Source organism: Molossus molossus, unplaced genomic scaffold, assembly GCF_014108415.1.
Source record: "Molossus molossus isolate mMolMol1 unplaced genomic scaffold, mMolMol1.p scaffold_m16_p_21, whole genome shotgun sequence".
NCBI classification, from domain to species: Eukaryota; Metazoa; Chordata; class Mammalia; order Chiroptera; family Molossidae; genus Molossus; species Molossus molossus.
Window position 1 is genome coordinate 41,810,172 of NW_023425357.1, and position 23,637 is coordinate 41,833,808.

Sequence of the window (23,637 nt, forward strand, 5' to 3'; positions counted from 1 at the left end):
TTTGGTGTCTATGTTTTATTGTTGCACACCTGGGCTGCCCCGGACAGGCCCATGGTGCTCCCTTCTCTGTCCCACTGCCACATGCGGAAAGGTCGCTTTCATTTGTGCTTGTGAACTAAATGTGGGCTAACAAGTCAAACCATCAGAGTGCCCTGTGGTTCTTTCAGGGTCAACGGTTCCAGGGCCAGGCTGTGAAAACACCCAGCACAGGCTGATGTAACTCGGAGGTGACTGTCAGTCTGGCTGGAGAGTTGGGGACACCAGCCAGCGCAGGGAACAGCGAGAGGACCCCGTGACTAGAAAGGAGCTGATTATTTTAATGGATCACTTTCTGGTCTGCAGCCATGGCCGCCTTCTGGCTATTTCCCAAGGGAGGAAATCGCCAGCAACTGCTCATTGGTTGTTTTCATTTTATTCCAATTCTTGCGGTAGCCTTTTAAGGACATCTGCAAAAGGAAAGAGGGAGAGGGAAGGTCACTTGGGAAACCCCGATTATGACTATTCAGAATGCAGCCCTAGATGGTGCCCTGCATGCAGCAGGGCGTGGCTACCTAGGGTATCTGGAAGATTCCTCTAAAGAGCTTGTTTCTGTTCAGTAAAGTGAGAAGTTGCAGGTTCCTGCTGTGATTCTCTGCTACTTCTCAGCTTCAGATCCGATGGGCCCAATTTTGGGTCCCAGTTTCCTTCCTTCTGTGGAAATGGAGCCAGGGTCTAGATGTCAAAGTGCCACGCTCCCCTAGCAGTGTCCTGTGTGCGCTCAGTGCGCAACCTGGCCTGGGCCGCCTGTGCTCCCCTTTGCCAGGGCCAGCACGTTTTTGCATATTTCCCATTTCTCTTCCACAGCTCACTAGGGGAATGGTGCTTCTGCGTACCCTGCATCACAGGAAAAGGCTGCGTTTTTTAGCCAAAAACGAAGAGGCCTGTGGCAACTATGTAAACGCACAGAATTGAGTTCTGAGTAATATTAAAAATCCGTTATGACCTCATTTTTTTTAAAAAACTGGCTTCATGTATGAAGTAGCAATTACTAAATTATCAATGGGAAGGAGCAAGGATTAAGAAGCTTCCATAATTCATTATGAAAACAAGCAACTAAAAACACTACTACTACAGAGTCTCTTCCAGATAACTTGAAAGACTCTGCCCCTAACCATGAAAAAAAAGCTTTAAAAGAAAGGTCTCCTTTTATTGTGTAAGACTTGAAGCAACTGTGGAGATTTCTCACAGAGGTTACATGTCCAAACATCTGCATCCTTAGCTTGAAAACAAAATCCCAGACAAAAATGGGAAGGATACAAAAGACTGCACGCCTGGGGCTTCTCTGTGACTTACCTCTGCAATCTCTACTTTTCTTTCCCACATCCTGATGGTTTTCTCCAGGTCCCCATTTAGGATCTTCTCCCTGACGTACATCATCACTGGGGGCACTCGGAACTCGGCCAGCTGCTTCCGCAACTTCCTGTTCAAAGCCTCGGCTTTGGCCCGGTCCTGGGTTGGGAAGGATCAAGTAAACCCGGGATCCCTGGTGCTCTGGCCTATTGGAACTTACTGGCCCTCCCATCTCTTCCCAGTTTCAGTGTAGTTCTAAAAACAATGTTTAAATTTGCAAAGGAATGAAGGGAATCACAAAATTCTCATTTTTTACAGATTGTGATGTTTTCATCCAGTTCAGAAACACTAAATACAGTTTAAAAATCTCTTTTCCTCCCTCTCTCCCCCTCTCCCTTCTTTCCTTCCTTCCTACCTCCTTTCCTTCCTTTCTTCCTTTATTAAGAAATATATTTTACTTATTTTTATTTCTTAGGTTTGGTTTTCTCTTTTTATGGATACAATTATGTATTTAAGTACATCATTTTGATTTTATCAATCTCAACCCACTCTCCTGTCCTTTTTAAAATTTTTATTTTTGGAAACAAATCCACATGAAGAAAACAAATAGTACAAGTAAAGGTAATTAGGTAGCAATTATAAAAGACAGTATAATTGCATATTTTCCTTCTCTTAACTGATTTAAGAAGCAATTCATAAAATAACATGCATATAATTGTATTGGGGGCCTATTCCATATAAAAAGCAATATATTTGACAGTAACGGCACAAAAGAGGCAGGCTGAAACAAAGCTGTATTTGAGTAGGGAAATAACATGTAACTCAAATCCACACGAAGAAATGGAGAGAACCAGAGATGGTAACTAGGAAGGTTAATGTAACAAACTACAAATACACTCCATCCCCTTCCTTCTTTCAGCTTTTGGACCCCTTCCTCACACCATTTACAAAACTCAAAATGGATCATAAATCTAAATATAAGACCTTAAAACACTCTTAAAAAGAAGACATAGAAGTAAATCATGATATTGGGGTAGGTAATGGTTTCACAGCTATAATACCAAAAGCACACGTGCAAAAAAAAAAAACTTAGATGAACTACACTTTATCAAAATGGAAAACTTTTGTGCTGCAAACAGTACTATCAAGAAGTGAAAAGAAAATCCAAAGAATGGGAGAAAATACAGGGTAGGGAAAAGTGGTTTATAGTTATTTGTATGGAAAAAATAATACAATTAAATCAAGAATAATTAAACACAAGAATAAATTGCATTTTATGTACTTGCAGCTGTAAACCTACTTTTGCCCCACCCTGTATTTGCAAGTCATATATCTGATAAGGAGTTTGAGTCCTGAATAAATAAAGAATTTTTACAACTCAATGACAAACAGATAAAAAATTAAAAACTGGATAAAGGACTTGAAGAGACATTTCTCAAAAAAAGACAAGTAGCCAGTGAGCACATGAAAAGATGTTCAATGTCATTAGACATCAGGGAAATTCAAATCAAAACCGTAATGAGAGCCCTGGCCGGTTTGGCTCAGCGGTTAGAGCGTCGGCCTGCGGTCCGGAGAGACCCGGGTTCAGTTCCCGCTAAGGGCACGTACTTCGGTTGCAGTTTGTCCCCGGCCCTGGTTGGTCGTGCGGGTGGCAGCCACTCGATGTGTCCCTTCACGTCGATGTTTCTCTCTCTCTCTCCCTTCCTCTCTCTCCCTCCCACTCTATCTGTACAAAAAATGGAAAAATATCCTCGGGTGAGGATAAAAAAAACAAAAAACAAAACCGTAATGAGATGTCACTTCACAGCCACTAGGACAGCCATTTAAGAAACCTAGGAACAAGTGTTGGGGAAGGTGCGCAAGAATCGGAAGCCTCATACCTACAGCGATGGTGCGACTGTGAAATGGTCCAGCTACTTTGCAAAACAGCTTGGCAGTTCTGTAAATGTTAATCATAGAGATACCATATATATAACCCACCGTCTACTTTTAGCTATATGTTCAAGGGAAAACAAAACCTATCTACACACAAAAAACGTGTTTGTAAATATTCACAGCAACATTATTCATAATTGCCAAAAAGTGGAAACATCCCAAATGTCCATCAACTGATGAATGGATAAAATGTGATTTATTCATGCAAGAAAATATTATTCAGCCATAAAAAGTAACAAAGTACTGATATATGCTACAACATCAATATTGAAAATGCTGTTAAAATTAAAGAAGCCAATCACAAAAGACCACATATTGTACAATTTATTTTATGTGAAATGTCCAGAAAGGGCAAATTCAGTGGTCACCTAGGGCTGGAGGAAAGATGAGGTGGGAGTTGGAGAAAGATTTGTAATGCGCACCGGGTTTCTTTCTGGGGAACCAAAAACGTTCTCAAGTTATTATTCTGATAGTTACACAACTCTGTGAATACACTATAGACCACAAAAATGTACATTTTATTTTATTTATTTATTTATTTAATTATTTATCTATTTATTTTTCCCCTTGATTTTAGAGAGAGAGGAAGGGAGAGGGAGAGAGAGATAGAAACATCGATGAGAGAGAACATCGATTGGTCGTCTCCTGCATGCCCCCACTGGGGATCAGGCCCACAACCTGGGCATGTGTCCTGACCAGGCGACCTCTTGGTGCACGGGTCGATGCTCAACCACTGAGTTACACCGGCCAGACCCAAAATGTACATTTTAAATGGGTGAATAATATGGTGTGTGAATTGTGTCCCAGTGGAGCTGGTGAAAACGTTTATAAGCTAAAATACACTGAGCAGTGACTGCCAGGCTTTCAGAAATGGATTTCATGGTTTACCTGTAATCTAATAAATGTGAACCCCCCAAAATAAGTACCACAGAAAGGCTATGTGGAGAGAGCACACTGACATTTAAAAAAAAATAGTAATGTTTGCATTTATTGATTGATTGATTGATTGATTGATTGTTTGATTGTTAGCACACAGACTTTTGCCTTAACAGTGTCACCTGCCACTCTGCACCGAGACTGGCTCTTGCAGAGCATGTTGGTTCTCCATTAAGAATATGATGCAGCCACCGTGGAAAAGCTGAGTCAGATGTAATAATCCTGTGGCTTTTTGGCCACTGTAGACAGGTTTAGGGCCACACACACTGCTAGGGACATTTCAGGCCCATTCAAGACAATGACACTAATTTTTGCACTCATGGCTTTAGAGGTTGACAAAGCATTGCTAGACATGTTCCTATCTGATCACCACAAGGGTTGTGAAGGCTATTTTACAGATGTGGGAACTGAGTCCTGTCTAATTTAAAGGCTACAAACCGGCAACACCAAACCTGATGTCGGTCTTCTGACTACAAGTCCGTAGCAGCCCCCTATTTCCCCAAAAAGTCTCTTCAAGGCACTCACATCCTGGGTGCGTTTAACTTGCAGAAATTCCACTTTAGATGCTCAATAAAAACACTGAGCGTGCTAAATCATAATGTAGGTGATGCCACATCTTTTCACACTGACCAGAGGGCCAGGAGTGAGCTTAGGACAGAGGTCAGAGGTCTACCGTCCAAGCATCCACTGTAGTAAATAAGAGTTACATGTCCAAAGAGCTCTCTCTCTCCTTTACATAGAACACTGCATTTCGGTGTGTGTACTTTTCTTCATATCAGTTACATTATTACACGCATGTTATATAAGATGCTATTTTACTTCATGGGTCATGTAAGGAATTCTTGAGGATTATTTGGACTACACATGATTTCGACCTTATGAGCTGACTCTAGAACCTAACCCGGCAGACTGGGGCACTGCTGGTACCACTTTCGTCTTTGACAGCCCAGAGAGATTTTTATTTTGATGGTGTAGAGTTCTCTGGACAAAAACCAAGGTGGCTTCAGTCTTGGTGGACACTGACTCAAGCCCTTGCAGACAAACACCAGAAACAGCACATATAACCCTCTCTTACCTCCTCTACTTGCAGGGTTTCTCTCTCAATTTTTTCAAGTAACTCATTTCTCAGCAAGATCTCCTTTTCCAGATTGATGGACATTTCCATTGCTCGGTGTAGCCTGGTCTGAAATATAACAGCACAGCATGTCTTGAGCACAGATGATCCCTCGGAGCTACACAAAAGACAGCCGGCTCTTACGATGGAGGAGGAAAGCAGGGCCGCGCAGGACCTGGGCCCGCCCTTCTCACGGCTGCCCGGATCCCCAGAACCCTACTGTGGAGGGGGAGGGGGAGGAGGGAACCCTGGGAGTCTTGTTCTCACCTGCAGAGAGCCAGACACTGAGACCCAAATCCCACCCCACCACTTACTAAGAGAAAGTTTGCACAAGTTCCAGAATCTCTCTAAACTTGGTCTGGTCACCTCATAGGGCCGTGGAGAGGTTTAAGACATACAATCTTGATAAAGTGCTGAGCACAGTGCCTGAGGGTAACTGACTCTTAGAGAGGAGAAACAACTTTCCTAATATCACAGAGGAGCAGGAGCCAGGATTTGAACTCAGACTGTGTAACTTCTTGGCCCCTGGGCTCCACCACTGTCTGCAATGTGTGCCTGAGCTGGAGGAATCCCCCTGCAGCTTCCTGGGGCACCACCCCACCCCCGGCCCATGCTGCTTACATTTGCCCCTTCTGAACAACACTTCCCAGTAGAAAAGAGTCATCCTGGAGGAGTTGGGGTATGTTCTGCTTGGATGAGAAGTGAGCCAAGGGACAGGAGCCAGTGACTTTGGGGGGCCCGCTCAACAGACCCTGAAAACCTCCTCCTGGGTCTTGCACCAGGCACTGGCCACAGAGACAATGTAGACCTCCCATCAACAGGGAAGCTTGCATTCTAGACAGAGGTGCAAGATGTAATGTAAAACTGCCGCTGTGCCAAGCACTAAGAATGTGAGCACAGTGGTCACGAAGGTGGCCCTGGGGGAAGGGATGCTGGGAAGAGCTGAGAAGTATGTCCAGGTAAGAAGGACAGAAAGAACTTTCCAAGCTAAGGAGAGCCTGGAAGAGAAGGATCTAAAAGGAGCTGGGAGGGAGGTGGGTGCTGGAGCAAGGCAATGCCCCAGGGTTGGCTGTGGGCAAAGGGAGGCAGGGCAGGACTTCCCAGTGAACCAGCAGTTCAGAAGGGAAGGAGGAGAGCAGAGGGAAGACATTCCCCCCACAACTTACAGAGATAGGGCAGGAAAGAAAGGAACTGCAAGGGGTCCCTGACTCTGGTGGGGCAGGGCCTTCGAGATGTGATGGGAGCTATTTGTGATTCTGAGCACAGTGTTGGTATGGCATCTTGGCAGAGTTCAACTGGATTCTCTGCCCAGGAAGGGTCCCATGGGGCTGAAGTCAAGGTATTGGCCGGGGCTGTGGGTCTCATTTGGGGTTGGGGGTCCTCTTCCAAGCTCACAGGTTGTTGGCATTTCCTTGAAGTTCCAAGACTTAGGTCTGTTTTCTTTTGGGATGTCAGCAGGGATGGCCCTCAGCTCCTTGAGGCCACCTTCAGATCCCTTCCACGTGGCCCCCTCAACCTCCAAGCCAGCGATGGGGAACTTCTCACCCAGCAAATCCCCTTCATGTTTCAAATCTGTGACTTCCTCTTCCAGAGAAAACTCTCTGCTTTCAGGTTCATGGGATTAGCTTGGGCCTGCCCAGACAGTCTCCCTATTTCAAGGTCAATTGTGCCGTATAGTATAACTTAATGATAGAACAGAACAGAACCTAATAATAGGATCCAATCTGTCCACAGGAATTGGGAAGGGTGTATATACTAGTGTTTGGGGGGGATTTTGGGGGACATCTTAGAATTCTCCCTATCACAAGGCACCACTAGTTTACTGTCAGCTAAGAGTGACATAGGAGGGTGAAGTGGGTAAAGAGGGTCAAATATATATGGTAACCAAAGGAAGCTAGACTTCAAGTGGTGAGCACACAATAGAGTATACAGATGTTGAATTATAATGTACACCTGAGCCCTGGCCAGTTTTGCTCAGTGGTTAGAGTGTCAGCCCGCAGACCAGAGAGTCCTGGGTTCGGTTCCCGCTAAGGGCACGTACCTCGGTTGCGGTTTGTCCCCGGCCCCAGTTGGGGTCATACGGGAAGCAACCAGTCGATGTGTCTCTTTCATGTTGATGTTTCTCTCTCTCTCTTCCTCCTGCTCTATCTGAAGATAAATGCAAAAATGTCCTCGGGCAGACTTCTGATCAAGATGGCAGGTAGGTAAACGCGGTATTGCGTCCTCTCATAACCACATCAAAATTACAACTAAATACAGGACAACCATCACTCAAAACAGCCTGAAATTGAGCTGAATGGAAGTCCTACAACTATGAAATTAAAGAAGAAGCCACATCGAGACTGCAATCAAGACTCAATTACAACAGAAGGGTATAAAGTTCACACAAGGGGTGCACCCCCAGGGCCCAGCTGGGAGGCTGTGCCACTGACCCTACAGGCCACCTACTACAATAGGCCACCCTAGGAAGCCCAGGAGACATAGCAACTCTACCTAACACATAGGAACAAACACAGGGAGGCAGCCAAAATAAGGAGACAAAGAAAACTATCTCAAATGAAAGAACAAAACAAAACTCCAGGAAAACAGCTAAACGAAATAAAGATAAGCAACCTAACAGATGCAGAGTTCAAAACACTGCTTATAAGGATGCTCAATGAACTTAGTGAGAACTTAAATGAGCTTAGTGAGGGCCTCAAGAGCATAAAAAGAGACCAATCAGAAATGAAGGATGTACTAACTGAAATAAAGAATAATTTACAGAGATTCAATAGTAGAATAGGAAAAGCCAAGAAGCAAAACCATCGATTTGGAATATAAGGAAGCAAAAAACACCCAGTCAGAACTGCAAAAAGAAAAAAAAGAAAAATCCAAAAAATTAGGCTAGTGTAAGGAGCCTCTGGGACTACTTCAAGCGTACCAGAAGGAGAAGAGAGAGAACAAAAAATTGAAAACCTATTTGAAACAATAATGACAGAAAACTTCCCTAACTTGGTGAAGGAAACAGACATACAAGTCCAGGAAGCACAGAGAGTGCCAAACAAGATGAACCCCAAGAGGCCCACACCAAGACACATCATCATCAAAATGCAAAATGTTCAAGACAAAGAGAGAATCTTAAAAGCAGCAAGAGAAAGGCAGCTAGTTACCTACAAGGGAGTTCCCATTAGGCTGTCAGCTGATTTCTCAAAAGAAACTTTGCAGGCCTAAGGGGAGTGGCAAGAAATATTCAGAGTGATAAAAGCAAGAACCTACAACCAAGATTACTCTATCCTGCAAAGCCGTCATTTAGAATCAATGGCCATATGAAGAGTTTCCCAGACAAGAAAAAACTAAAGGAATTCATCACCACCAAACTGTTATTATATGAAATGTTGAAGGGTCTTCTTGAAGAAAAAGAAGATAAAAAATATGAACAAATAAAATGGCAATAAATACATATCTATTGACAATTGAATCTATAAAGAAAATGAACAAGCAGAACAGAAACATTCTTGCCCTGGCCGGTTTGGCTCAGTTGGAGCAGCGGCCTGCGATCCAGAGAGACCCGGGTTCGGTTCCCGCTAAGGGCAAGTACCTCGGTTGTAGTTTGTCCCCAGCCCTGGTCGGGTTGTGTGGAGGCAGCCACTCAATGTGTCCCTTTCACGTCGATGTTTCTCTCTCTCTCTCCCTCCCACTCTATCTGAACAAGAAATGGAAAAATGTCCTTAGGTGAGGATAAAAAAAAAGAACAGAAACATTCTCATAGATATAGAGAACATTTTGTTGGTTGCTAGATGGGAGGAGGGTAGGGGGAATGGGTGAAAAAGGCGAAGGAATTAAGAAATAAAAATTGGCTGTTAAACTGACAAGCCTCAAAGGGAAGAGATAAACCAAAGAACTTACATGCATATATGCATAACCAATGGACACAGACAACAGTGTGGGGAAAGGCAGGAGGGGGTCAGGAGCGGGGAGGAGGGGGCCAATGGGGGTAAAAGGAAGGACATCTGTAATACATTCAGCAATAAAGATAAGTTAAAAAAATAAAAATAAAATAGTATTGAAATACAACTTTAAAAAATGTCCTCGAGTAAGGATAATAAAAAAAAGTAATAATAATAATGATGATGATGTACACCTGAAATTGATATAATGCTATTAACCAATATTATTTCAATAAATTTAATTTTAAAAACACAGTTAATTAATATCTACTAAACACTCTCTAATAATAAAACACATAATTTTTTTTCAAGAGTGACACACCACAGCTGTAGTCAAATGATCATAATATACCAAACTCCACCACTCAGGGCTTGTGGGCATAAAGTGGGAGAGAAAGGTGCCCCTTTGACTGAGGCTCACTCATAAAACTCACAGAAAAGAAGAGACCGTGTCTGTCCCCTTCCTGGCTGTGCCCTCAGCACTTAGCGCTGTGCCTGGCATGCTCAGTACACTTGGTAACAGAGGAAAGCTATTCTGCATGTTTGTAATACGATCTCGCATTTGGGTGTTGGGTACTTATATGAAGTTGTCCCTCCTGCCACCCTCCCACCCCCTTAACACACACCTGAGTCGTAACAGTTCACTGGACAATGGTAACTGAGCACCTGCTTTGGCCCAGCACTGTCCTTGGTGCTGGGGACACAGCACAGACCAGCCAAAGCCCTGAGGCACAAAAACCCACTGCCAAGTGGTGAAACATAGTGCCTGGGGTCCCGAGTGGAGTCCCCATTCAAACTCAGGCCTGACTGCTCAACTCACAGCTGTTCTGCCTCCCTTTCCCCCAGGAGACCTGAGCACTGAGACACGAAGGCAGTGGGCCTGTTTTTCCCTCGGCCTCTTGCTGTGTCCACCCCTTAGGACTCCTGTGAGTGGCTCCATCATCTGCTTCCTATTATTTGTAACCAGCCTACAAACACAGTGGTCCCTGGGATTCGGGTGGAAATGGCTCTTGTGAGCTCAGACCCGTTCTAAAGAGCTCAGGCCCTGTGACCTGCCAGTTTCATTTTAAAAACCAGTAGCTCCACTCCAAACCCCTGGCTTTTCCCCACAAGATCAGACAGGCCCTGTGTTCTTTAAATGATTTCGCAGGATAAGATCAAGGTCCAATGTGATGTAACCTCTGCTGCCTGGCTCTCCCGCCAACAGGAGCCTGGGAGTCACGAGGACTGGCTTCATCTGGAAAGAACAGTGATCAGTTAAGCTAACTACTGACAAGATAAGCTCCAAGGGATGATCTGTTGGATGTTTATGACACCGTCGTGGGTGACAGTGCATTTCAGAATGCCCGCACAATACTGTCCACACACTTGATGCCAGCTGGGGTAGGTGGGACATGCACTGGACTGGGAGTCGCAGCTCTGTCAGAGACGTTGTTTGGACCTGGCAATTACTCTTTGGTCCTTTGGTTTTTCTTTGTAAGAGGAAAATACTGGACACACATTAGCCTAGTGTAAACACATTCCAATTCACATTTAAAAATGACATCGTGTGGGCCAAATTAAGCCCACCTGTGAACCACCTGCTACCTGTGAGCTGTACCTGGGTACTAGGCCAGGGGTCAGCAACCCTGCTCTGGAAAAAGCCAGCCAGACAGTAAATGTTTTAGGCTTTGCAGGCCAAGAGGCAAAATTGAGGATATTATATAGTTACTTATATGAATAAGAGAAAAAATAAATTTCCACAAGTGTTTTATTGATAAAATTTCAAATATAATACTTAAGTACAATATTTTGAATTACAGGTCTACTAAGGAGAAGAAAGGGATTTCTGGGGAAGAAACCAATTTTACTTACTTCGATTCCAAAGGTAGTGTTCTCTATCAGATAGGTTGCAAATGTTCTGTAAAAGTCATTCTTGGCTCACCGGCCAGGGGCCAGATACACTGGCCCCTGATGAGCTGACCACTGCATCAGCCAGTTGCTAACAGGGTGACCGGACAGCCTGCTGGCGACAGGCGCTGTTCATGTCTATGGTCTTGCTTAATTATTAATAGTGCCACTTTTTCTCCAAAAAGCATTCTGTGTGGATGAAGAATTACTTTGCATTTTTCTGATTTATAGCTAAGATGGTTTTCCTTCACAGGGTTTTAATCAGGGAAGTGCATTCTATGTACCTAAATGTGGTTAGTTCTCAACACTCACTATTCATTAACATCATCTGGGGAGTTAAAAAATAAAAAGATGCATGGCCCTTACTCTCTAATCCTATTGGTCAGGGTGACACTAGCGTATCCTCATATCTTTTAAAACAATAAAAGCTCCCAGGTGGTTCTAGCGCACCCAGGGTTGTGAGAACATTCCAAGTGTTTTGGGAGATGTGGCTGTCACAGGAGAACTCAGGGGCTGTGGGAGACCGAACGGCACCTATGCCTTTGTGGGAAACTGTGCATGGGAACCTCACTGTGGTCAGAAAAGTGGAGGCGGGAAGCCACGGGGACCTGGGCACTGGGGCGGACCTTACTTTGAACGCGTTGAGGACCTGCAGGGTAGTTCCAGATGCCAGCTTTAGCTGGATCAGTTCTTGATTCCTTGCTTCAATCGTCTCTAAAAACTGAGCATTCTCTATCTTCAGCTGCTGAAAATCAACGTCGTGGAGGGCCTCACCCACCTCTTCCTTCTATGGCTCAGAAATAAGAAAGAAATGATACGAGGTTGTGACTTCTGAATGTATGGCTCACACCTTGCAACTCTGGGTAAGATTTTGGAAGTCAGGCATCATTTATCATTCGACAAACACGGATTATGTATCTGCTTGGTGCCAAGCATGGCACTAGGCCCAGGGTCCAGAGATCTGAGTAAATAGGATACTCCCCAACCTCACTGAGAAGCACATATCAATGAGGGTTCACAGGCGGGTCACAGTCTGGTGTGGCGCACAGGGCACTTGGAAGCCCCCCAGCTAGGCCAGGGGAGAATGGAAAGCTGGGTCAGGGAAGGCCTCCCACAGAGGGCCACGCCTCAACAGCTATGAAGGGAGAGTAGGAAGAAGGCCATTGAAAAGTGGTTTTAACCTGGAAAAGCTGGGACAAGCAGTCTACTGGGTTCCCGCCCTGCCACTGCCCCACCAGCTCTGTGCCGTCTTACATTTGTGGTAGACAATGGCCAAATCAGGACTGTTTCCACCCCCATGCTCTAGTCATGCTGTACCACATCCTAGGAAACATCTTCTTCCCTCAACAATTTCCTTAAGGCCCAGCATGACCCATCCTCCAGCTCAAACGCTCCAGCCTCTTTGACAGCAGAGGGTAATGCCTCCCTCCATTGAGCCTCTGGAAGCTGTGGCTGAGGTTCTTGCTGCTGTTGCCTCCTACATCGCTGCCTTTTCTCACCACTCCACTCCCTGCTAGTCTGTGAGCTTGTGAGAGCGGAGCCAGTGTCATTTCCGTGCAGCAATGGCTTTAGGTTAAAGGTCATCCACCAACTCCTCATCACATACTTAAACCCCCTCTTCAGGCTGCCTGAACTTGCATGATGCCCAGAGGACCAGGAACTCACTGTCTGGAGGCAGCTTTGCTGAGGCCACGTTCTGTCTTACACTGAACTCCAATCTCCCTTGCTGACACCTCCAACTGCCACCCCCCAACACACACACACACACACACACACACACACGCGCGCGCACACTCGCTATGCCCTCGGGCTCTCTCAAGTGGTGTGTCCTCTCCTCCAGGCAGTGCCTAAGCACTTGAAGACATCAGCCAGCCCCTCTGTACCCTCTCCCCTTGGGCCCAAGTCCTCCCCCATGTTTTCTGCTCCCCTTGCGCTCATCTCCCTCTCCCATGTGAATTCTAGTTACTGATTCTTTTTCTCCCCTTTATTGATTTTAGAGAGAAAAGAAGGGAGAGGGAGAGATAGAAACATCAATGAAAGAGAACATCAATTGGCCACCCCCTGCACGGCCCCTACCCAGGATTTGGCCCACAACCCGGGCATGTGCCCTGACCAGGAATCGAACCAGCAGCCTCTTGGAGCATGGGTCAATGCTCAACCACTGAGCCACACCAGCCAAGCTAGTTACTGATTCTTTCAAGCCTGGAGCTCTCCCTGAGAGACAGAGCTCCAGGTCGGGCTCCTCAGAACAGACTGGAACTCCTTTCCTGGTGGGGCACTGTGGTTCTTTGAGTGCACCCAAGACCCCAGCATCGCCTCCAGCTGAGCTGGCTAAGCCATCTGGTACCTGCACAAATAAGTTGGGGATCAAAGTAGAGGATCTTACATTTGTCCTTAGTCACTTTTTGTTGTTAACGCTGTCCCAGCTTGTTGAGTCTTTCGAGATCCTAAGTCAATCAAGCAACAGTCCCTGGACATGTTAATTCTCCTGCCCGATGTTGGATCATTGTCAGTGGCCACCTCTGATGTGCATGCCATCAGTGCCCAAATTCAAACTAATAATAAAAACACTGAGCTAGGAGAGGATGGAGCGTGTAATCACAAATTACTGCCATGTCTGCCTTATTTTCTTTAGGTCAGCTGTTGAAAGACTCACCAAAGAACACTACAACTGTGCCACCCAGGCCACATCCCCTAAAATGATCAACAAGTATGACACAAGGGTCTTTTAAATTCAAGCCAACTCCATCTATAGATTTCCCAGCACAGTAACTGTATTAGTTTTCTATGGCTGCTGTACCAGGTAACCACAGATCTATTATCTCACAGATCATGATGTCAGAGCCTGAGATGGTTCTTTGGGCTAAAATCAAGGTGTTGTCAGGGCTGCATTCCTTCTGGAGGCTTTAGAGGAGACTGTTTCCTTAACACTGACAGCTTCTAGAGGCCGCCTGCATTCCTTTGTTCATGACACCATCTTCTGTCTTAAAAGCATGCCATTCTGAGAGCCCTGGCCAGGTAGCCTAGTTGGTAAGAGCATCGTCCTGATACACTAAGGTTGCAGGTTTGATTACCGGTCAGGACACATACAAGAATCCACCAATGAATGCATAAATAAGTGGAACAACAAATTACCGATGTCTCTCTCTCTCTCTCTCTCTCTCTCTAAAAATCAATGGATAATTTTTATTTTTTTTAAAAAAGCACATCACTCCAATCTCTGCTTCTGTTATCACATCTTCTCTCTTCCTCATAGGACTCTTGTGATTACAATGAACGTGCTCAGATAATCTAAGATTATCTCTCCATCTCAAGATCCTTGACTTAATCACATCTGCAAAGTCCTTTTGTCATGTGAGGTAACATATTCAGATTCCAGGAATCAGGACACAGACATCTTTGGGTGGACATTGTTCTACCTATTACAGTAAACTTAAAAAAAAAGAGAAAGCCACATACCTGCCTCAATTGTAAAAGCATCTTTTTCCTCTGGACTTTGAGAGAAATGTTTTTCAAACGCAATTTATCCTTCATATGATCCTTAAAAATAAAAGCAAATTTTAATCCACTTCTCTTTTTCTTCCCTGTTGATTTGAAACGGTAAATCTTCGGCTACAAACCAAACCTTGAGCCCTAACAATCAATCATTTATTTTAAGGTCTTTTTCATCTACCCAAGTTGGTATTGCTATAGCATTTCATTCATGACCAAGAAGCAGAAGAAGCTGGGTCTGCTTGATGCAAATTTTCTATTGCTTTTAAATTCAAGATAATTCAGGTAGAGGGGCCTTTCCTTACAAAATTATCTAATAATTCTTTGGTCTTTTGTTCTCTTGCTAGTTTACATACTTTTAAATACTTATACATATTAGGGTTAGTAAGCCTACCTATCTCCAGGATCCAAGCTGATATACTATGGAATCTTTGGACGTGAAGGAGCATTTTATGTCTCATTCTTATAATAATGAAACTCAAAGAGCTTGAGATGTACCTGTCCCACTCCACAGAGTCACCTGACTAGATAGGCTCACACATTTCTCAAGAAAACGTATCAGCCCTGGCCAGTGTGGCTCATCATTCCATACACCATAAAGTTTCAGGTTTGATTTCTGCTCAGGGCACATACAGAAGGCAACCAATCAATGTTTGTCTCTCACATCAGTGTTTCTCTCTGTCTCTCTCTAAAATCAATGCATGCCCTTGGGTGAGGATTTGAAAGAAAGAAAACATATCAGATCTTGAAACAAATAGCAACAATAAAAAAGAAGTCATCGATCTGAGATACTATTAATCTTCATCCTGCCTGATTGATTTTAGGTTTGATAAACTTGTGTATTAAGACACACACTTTGAGAAATATAAAAAATCTGCATATTGATGCAACATTGATGGTGGACCAAATGGAGTGGGGCTGCCTCCCTTTGATCCTTTTTATTTCATCATTCCGTTCATCTCTTCTCCCTTTCTAGGTTCCAACCTCTTGCCAACTCACCCTCCGGTGGTTCATGTCCTCAATGTACTTCATCACTTTCTGAGTGGCCAAAATACTCCCTTTCTTCTTGGATATGGTTTTTAGGATATCTCTTTCAAACTCTTGCACTTCTCTCTGAACTTCAGTCCACCGAATTTCAGCTTCCTCAATGATAGCCTGGAGGCGTCAGCACAAAGAGAACAGTTTCCAAAAATTCCCAAGGATACATCTCATTTGGGAAACCTACATTCTCAGGTCTCTTTGTGTCCCAACATATAATGTTTCTTCTTAGTCTTAGAAATATATCCTTAAGATACAAATTTGACTATATGAATATTATTATATAAAAGCATGCTTAAAAAGTTAATAGTAAGCATAAAAAGGGGGGAAAACAAACATAAACAGAGCCTCAGGTATCTTTATAAATATGTATTTTCATGTCTGAAATATTATTTGTCCATTAAAATTATAACATTAATATCATATGAAAATATGATATTTGGTGTATATCTGGAAAGATATACACCAAAATATTAACCATAGTCACATCAGCAGAGCTGGATTAGTAGGGAGATAAAGAAGCACTCTTACTATATACTTCTGTAATTCAAAAAAGATGTTATAAATGAATATATGTATCAACATGGAAAGACATTGTTAAATGAAAATATAGTTGATAAGATAATATAATATCTTTTTTTGTTTTAATCCTCACAGGACATTTTTCTATTTATCTTCAGATAGAGAGGGAGGGAGCGAGGGAGGAAGAGAGGGAGAAGGGGGGGGAGAGACAGACAGACAGACAGAAACATCGAGGTGAGAGGGACACATCGACAGGTTGCCTCCTGCACGACCCCAACCAGGGCCAGGGACAAATCACAACCAAGGCACGTGCCCTTAGCCAGAATCAAACGCACAACTCATTGGTCTGGGGGCCAATGCTCTAAATGCTGAGCCAAACCAGCCAGGGCAATGTGATATCTTTTTATAAAGAACTTCATATATGCATATTACTGTTTTCAAATGTGCTTCTTTTAGCTTACCTGCATGTTTAAGTTTTGCTACAACAGATGGAGATTGCCTTTAAATAAGAAAACACAGAAACACACACATTCTTTTAGAGAATAAAATGAGAAGTTGTCTGTAGCTTCAGAGCAAATCATCCCAGTTCAGGCTTTTTCCACTGGGCGCCAAGAAGCAAAAGTGTCATCCTTCATTGGTAGGCCTCTGGCTCCAGCCTCTTCCCTCCCCACCGTCTTCAAATGCTAGAATATCAATCCACCTTAAGTGCCATTTCAACATGTTGATCTCCTGCTCAGTTATCCTCACTGGGGTCTGGCTTTCTAAAACATCAAAGATAAACTCCTGTGTCTGGCTTTTAAGGTCTCACATCCCTACTCAACCTGGTTTGCTAATACAGCCCTGCAAAACACCCTCTTCTCTAATCACACCAGCCCCTTCAACGTCAAGAACCTGCCATGTTCATTCCCACCTTCACTTCCTCGCTTGTGCCATTAACCTTACAGAGAGGACCCTTCTTTTCCTATTCTTTAAACTAATGCCATCACTCTTCAAGGCCATGCCACGTGCTATGTCCAGCCCCACCTCCTCAACAAAGTCTTCTCTGACCACTCTAGCCCACACCATGATGTGTACATCCCATGATCTAGCATGTGAGGACCATGCTACCACATCCTGAGCTCCTTTAACACACTAGAATTCAACAATGACCATTTGAAAAGAGAGAAAAGGAAAGTAGGGGGAGGGCACAAGGGAAGGGGAGAGGGAAGGAGGGGTAAGTTTATGCACTACGGATGGTGCCATCAATGGAGATGAATCTACTGATCTGTCCCTCTACAGACAATGAGTATGCTTCTGTGTGCCCACATTTAGAAATAGAAAAATTTAGAAATAGAACAGAAATATCTATTTTTCATATAACACAGCTCTTAAATACAAGCTAACAAATTCATCCCGTGGGCAACCTCATTAATAATCACATTTCTTCTCTGGAGATAAATGGACCATGTTGATCTCCAACAAGACATGGACCATAGTCATGCGTGTTGCTTATGGAGAGTGACTTGGGGATTTTTCAACCAACTACTGACTTAAACCTCAAACCCACTGTATTATTAAGAAATTATTATACATTTTAAAGGCATTTATAATTATTATGATTGTTTGTTTTTTAAAGAACCCATATCTCAGAGACATATACTGAAATATTTACAGGTAAATGATATGTCTAGGATTCTCTTCATAATAGCCCATTTGCCCTTTTTTTTTTATCCTCACCCGAGGACATTTTTCCATTTTTTGTTCAGATAGAATGGGGGAGAGAGAGAGGAAGAGAAAAACATCGACGTGAAAGGGACACATCGACCCGTACCACCAGTACGACCAACCAGAGCCGGGAAAAAACTGCAACCGAGGTACGAGCCCTTAGTGGGAACCGAACCCAGTCTCTCTGGACCGCAGGCCGATGCCCTAACCACTGAGAAAACCAGCCAGGGCCCATTTGCCTTTTATGAGGGGGAAGTTGATAGGGATATGGAGGAAATAAGAATGGCCATATGTTGATAACTATTGCACATGGGTGTTAAGTACATAGGAGTTCATTGTGCTAGCCTCTCTACATTTGTATAATTTTGAAATTTTACATTTTAAAAAGTTTAAAATTTATCTCCTTAAACAGATGGTAAGTTCCTTAAAGGTAGGTTCTTGCCCTGGCCGGTGTGGCTTAGTTGGTTGGAGCGTCTTCCCGTACACTGAAAGGCGATGGGTTCAATTCCTGGTCAGAGCACATACCCAAGTTGTTGGTTCGATCCCCAGTTAGGGTGTGTGAGAGAGGCAACCAATCAATGTTTCTCTCTCACATTGATGTCTCTCTCTCTCTCCCCCTTTCTCCCTTCTTCTCTCTAAAATCAATGGAAAACATACTCTCAGGCAAGGATTAAAAAAATGTAGGCCCTCAATTTGTCTCAATCTACTGGTATTTCTTTCAAAACACCAACAATTATATGAACATACCATAGGCACTTCTTGTGAAGGGCAAATAGGGAGCCCAGGTAGGATAGCCTGCAGAGAGAAAGGTTTACCTCATGATGCTGCAGGTCCCGTTCAGCATTTGCCCTCACGTGCCTTATTTTCTCCTTCATGTCTTCCAGCTCCTTTCGTACGAGCTCATATTTTTGGTCAACGCTGAGGCATGTTACACGTTCCAAACCTGAGCGGGATTTGGATCTATGCCTGCCTCGAAGCTATACCTCAAGAAAAACAAAGTCACTGTCAAAAAGTAGGAATTGGTAATAAAGCAGCCCAAAGTGGGCATCGAAACGATCTCTCAGACCTGCTAGAAATGTCCTGAATGACATCTAGAGAGAACAAACTCAGCGCGAAAGGACTCTGGATATTAGGCCTGACAATTTCAGTAGTCAACTAAAGGCCCTGAGCTAAATACTTCAAAGGTCTATGCTTGACAATGAACTAAAAATAAACAAGAGAAAGTGTCTCCAGGATGGAGAGAGAGACTGTGAACCTGCTATAGACTAGCATTCAAGTCAGTGTCAGGGAAAGCCTGGAGCTCACAGCTTCCTGAACTGAACACAGAAGAGAAATTGCATTGGGGGGATGGTGTTCAGCAAAGATAAACAAAGATCAAAATCTTGGATTTTCTATGCATTTAAGCCACAGGTCACAAGATGTGGCCCAGGAAGTATGTGGACCTCAAGATGGGACTGTGTAGCCCTCAAAGGATAGGTTTACACACAGTTTTAAATTAAAAAAAAAAAATTATCCACATTTCAAAATCAGAAAATTCCACCAAAATAATTCAAATTTCCAGCTTCTCTTGAAAAATCAACTATTCTGACATCAGTCCACTGGGTTGGTCTTTTTAGATGACGAAGGAACTTTCCACTGCCCACACCAGGCCCACTTCACCTCATTATGTGACTCGCTGGGCTGTGCAAACGTTATTAGTCTCACAATTTAAGAAAATTATTTCAAATAAACTAAGATATTCTGGGACAGTCAGTCCACCATGAATTGAACCTGTTTTCCTTCACACTAACTTAAAAGACAAAACTTGAGGGAGAAGGAAGAATCAAAATCAGAACAGGGACAAAGTCATATGTCACTTGGCCAAAGAAGGCACACCAAAGGCAGATACCACAAATACCACTGGCATCTAAGGGACAAACAGAATAGAACAATTCATAAATCTCCAAATGTACCTGTGCCAACTCTATTCCTGACATTTTAATTTCCGATATTCGTAGAGGTCGCTGATCCCTGGATTCCAGTTTATTGTAATATTTCTCAAACATCTCTGTCTCAGTTTTGAGAGCAGAGTTTCCATAGCTGCAAGACAGAGTGTACCTGAGTAAGTTCTAGTAATAGGAGTTTAAACACCAAATAAATAGCATTTAACACTACTAGCTATGTATGACCTTCTGCAAGATACTTAACCTCTTGGTGCCTCAGGTACTCATCTGTAAAATGGGAATAATAACAGCACCTATCTTTTAGTGTTGCGGTAAAGAATGCAAAGATTTCAGGACAGTGCCTGGCATACAGTAAGTGGTATTTAAGTATATGATATGTTTTTAATATAGGTAATGAGCCACAGAATTCAAATCACTGGTATTACGTTGAAAACTGTGGTTGAGTCCTGGTTGGTGTGGCTCAGTTTGTTGGGTGATGTCCTGTGCACCAAAAGGTTGCTGATTCAATTCCCCATCAGGTTGCAGGCTTGATCCCCAGATAGGGTTGTGAGGGAGGCAACCAATCAATGTGTCTCTCTCACATGGATGTTTCTCTCTTTCCCTAAAAAAGGAGAAACAAAAAAAAAATTTTAATAAAAAATAAATCAATAAAAACATATTTAAAAAAAGAAAAGAAAAGTGTTTTTAAGTTCCATTTTCAATCTTTAGATGTTTCCTTTGGTTTATGTTTCTCAGATTTTATTTCCAGCAACCAACAAATGAAGTATCCACTGGAAGTTTATATTATAAATGATGGAGAAGCTTTGAACAGGTGGTTTTTAAACAACTAGAGATGACAAACCAAGTTTATCCCGTATATGTCAAGATTATGACTCTTTAACTTCTTAACTTCATAGGTACATGCATGTAACATACATGTAACACATGTGCATGCATATGTTTATATAAGAGAGAGAACACGTTTGAGATTTTCATATGTTATTGAGTTAATTCCTGTTTGGCTGAATTTTAAGGTTAGTGGAAAAGGCTCAATGGAAAGCCTGATAAATTAAAGCATCTTTCTTTTTCAGCATATATCATGTTCCACTCTAGGTTGTAGAGCTGCACCTGAGTCTGAATCCCAGCACTACCACTGACCAGCTGTGTGACCTTAGGAAAGTGACTTAACCTCTGTGTCTGTTTCCTCACCCACCTCCTAGAGTTACTGTGCCATTATATAATATCATATATGCAAAATACTTGGCACATAATAGGTACTCAAAAAACAATAGTTATTAGTAATCATACCTCAGTTCTGACCTAAACTAGTTATAGATGTATGGCAGAACATCATTGCCAGAGCCAGGATGTTCTGTGTGAGACCAATAAGTTGTACAATTACGTCAACTACATCATGGAATCTTGATATCCAATTTACTGTCTATAGTAGATATAAAACAGACTGCTAAAAATATAGACTACTGGGCCCTGGCCAGCTTGGCTCAGCGGTTAGAGCGCTGGCCCGCGGACTAGAGAGTCTCGGATTTGGATCCCGCTAAGGGCACGTACCTCAGTTGCAGTTTGTGCCTGCCCCAGTTGGGATGGTGTGGGTGGCAACCACTTGATGTGTCTCTCTCACATCAGTGTTTCTCTCTCTCTCTTCCTCCCTCTCTCCCTTCTGCTCTATCTGAAGATGAATGCAAAAATGTCTTTGGATGAGGATTAAAAATACACACACACACACACACATACATACACACACACACACACACCACACACACACACATACTACTGGGTCAGTCATTCTTTGCTGTCCATCTCCATGCTTATTATACAGTGGTTCAGGCATAAGTTGCCTCAGACTAAAACTAACTGCCACATTAATTGTATCATAGATTCTTAGCATTGGATAGGGGTTTAGAGGTCACCTGGCCCAACCTGCCGCCACCTAGCAGAGGAAAGGCTAAGCACACACTTTGACATGAGGCAGATCCACCAGGCTAAAGCTCTGGCTTCGCCAATCACCTTCAGGGCTTCCCATCACCGTCAGCATACCCTCACACCTCCACATTGTTCTGGCTCCATCAACACCTTGTTAGTTCAGTGGTGGTGGACACTCAGGGGTAAAGGGCAAGCACTTTCCCCATTTTGTGGGGTCTCAGTTTCCTCAGTGCTCAATGCGGACTTTATCCTCTCCACGCTGGACCAAGGTCCGAGCCCACACGGTGAGCAGGGGCCGCCCCCAGAAGCCAGCGGGGCCAGTACCTGAGCTCTTCTACTAGGCTGCACAGGTGGATAACAGGCAGCTCGTTCTCCTCCGCGACCTGAGATTCGCTGAGAGGCGTGTCGGAGTCATTGTCAGACATCACTCTAACGAAACAGCCCCTGCCAATGCCAACTGTGGCCAAGAGAGCCCGGAGCTAGCGGTCACTCAGCCCTCCGGTTGCAACCAAACACTGCGTTGCCTGGCGACTGAACGCAGGCATGGGGGGCAGGCCTTCCGGAGGCCCCGCCCCGTGCTCCCCGACCATTTCCGTGAAGACCAGAGAGAGGGCTTGTCCTTGAACAGACACCTAAACGCTGTTTGCTTTTACTTCTTCAACAATAATTATTAAAATGCTAGTAATAGCAGCTACTGTTTATTCAGCACTTACTGTGCTCTTACTAGGCACCCTGTTAAGCATAGTTTATGAATATTCTGGTAACGACCTTGTAATAATACTCATTACTCTTTTCACTCTCCAAAAGAGGAAACTGAGACCCAGAAAGTGAATTCGATTTGTTGGAGTGTTTTCTTCCTCTAAGTCACTGTGAGACCTCTACTCTGTTCACCACCTGCTGCTTCATGCATACTAACTCCACTTTTTCTTAGATACCACTATCCTGCATTCCTGAAAGAACAAAACCTGGCTGATCATTAAATGAGTTTAAATTCAAGAGACATCTCTATGTCTCTGAGTATGTGTCCTGAGTGCCTTGGGGGAATGTCCTCAAGGAGTTTCCAGTTAAATGAGGGAAATAGCCCCTAAATCAGCTGTTGCAAACTGGAGTGACGATGATAACAGGTCATGCCCTCATGCCATTTTGTAGTTATCTCATTTAATCCTCAAAATCTTAAGGAATTGGTATGATCGTCTTCATTTTACAGAGCAGGAAACTAGGAAATAGAGAACAAAAGGGTCCTGCAGTAGGTCTTGGCTATGGTGCCAACAGCCCTGTCAATTGGGCTATGTGATACAGTGGACCCAATGGTGTTGGAGGACTCAGTGGTGGGAAAAGACACAGCATGAAGCTTTAAGGAAGATCCAGTGGGGAATCACAATGCAATACCTGGAATTTTGGGAAAAGACCGTGTAGTCCACAGCAGGAAATGTCATGCCTTTTGAAAAATAGCCCCTGGATCATCGGTTTGGCAGAAGACCATAGTAGATTATTACGTGAAAAACTGACTCAGTTTGCAAGCTTTAAATAATAATAATGACAATTGCCATTGTTATTTCTTAATATATTTATTATCAATTAGGTAATATTATTACTTAATAAAAACATTTATAACAATTATTGTTTCAGTTACTATTTGAGTGCTACCTACATGCCAGATGATGTGCTAAGCACGTTCCACACATTATCTTATTGCATCAGCATGATGGTTCTGTGAGATGCAGGTACCTTCTCAACCCCCATTTTACTCATGAGGAGACTGAGCTTCAGAGAAGTTTAGCAACTTTCTCAAGGTCACGTAGCTATTCTGGGTGGGGCTGAAATTCAAACCCAGTTTCATCCCACTTTGCTCTTCCCTCTCATCATATCCAGTGGTTGAGGATGGGGG

At 43.5% G+C, this 23,637-nt stretch overlaps 1 protein-coding gene across 2 annotated transcripts; it reads right to left on the bottom strand.

The window, feature by feature from the left end:
* Positions 1 to 82: 82 nt before the first annotated feature.
* CCDC113 (coiled-coil domain containing 113) lies at positions 83 to 22,174 on the bottom strand. 2 transcript variants are annotated; one of them, XM_036275872.1, is made up of 9 exons: positions 22,074 to 22,174; positions 19,839 to 19,965; positions 18,702 to 18,863; positions 15,622 to 15,777; positions 14,590 to 14,670; positions 11,762 to 11,917; positions 5,276 to 5,383; positions 1,333 to 1,488; positions 252 to 446 (listed from the first exon to the last, which is right to left on the bottom strand). In XM_036275872.1, the coding sequence occupies exons 1-9, from the start codon at positions 22,172 to 22,174 to the stop codon at positions 360 to 362; spliced, it is 1,134 nt and encodes a 377-aa protein (XP_036131765.1). In that variant the 3' UTR covers positions 252 to 359. The 2 variants fall into 2 exon arrangements, with proteins under 2 accessions (XP_036131767.1, XP_036131765.1); XM_036275874.1 differs by lacking the exon at positions 18,702 to 18,863 and having other exon boundaries at positions 83 to 446.
* Between the last annotated feature and the right edge of the window lie 1,463 nt (positions 22,175 to 23,637).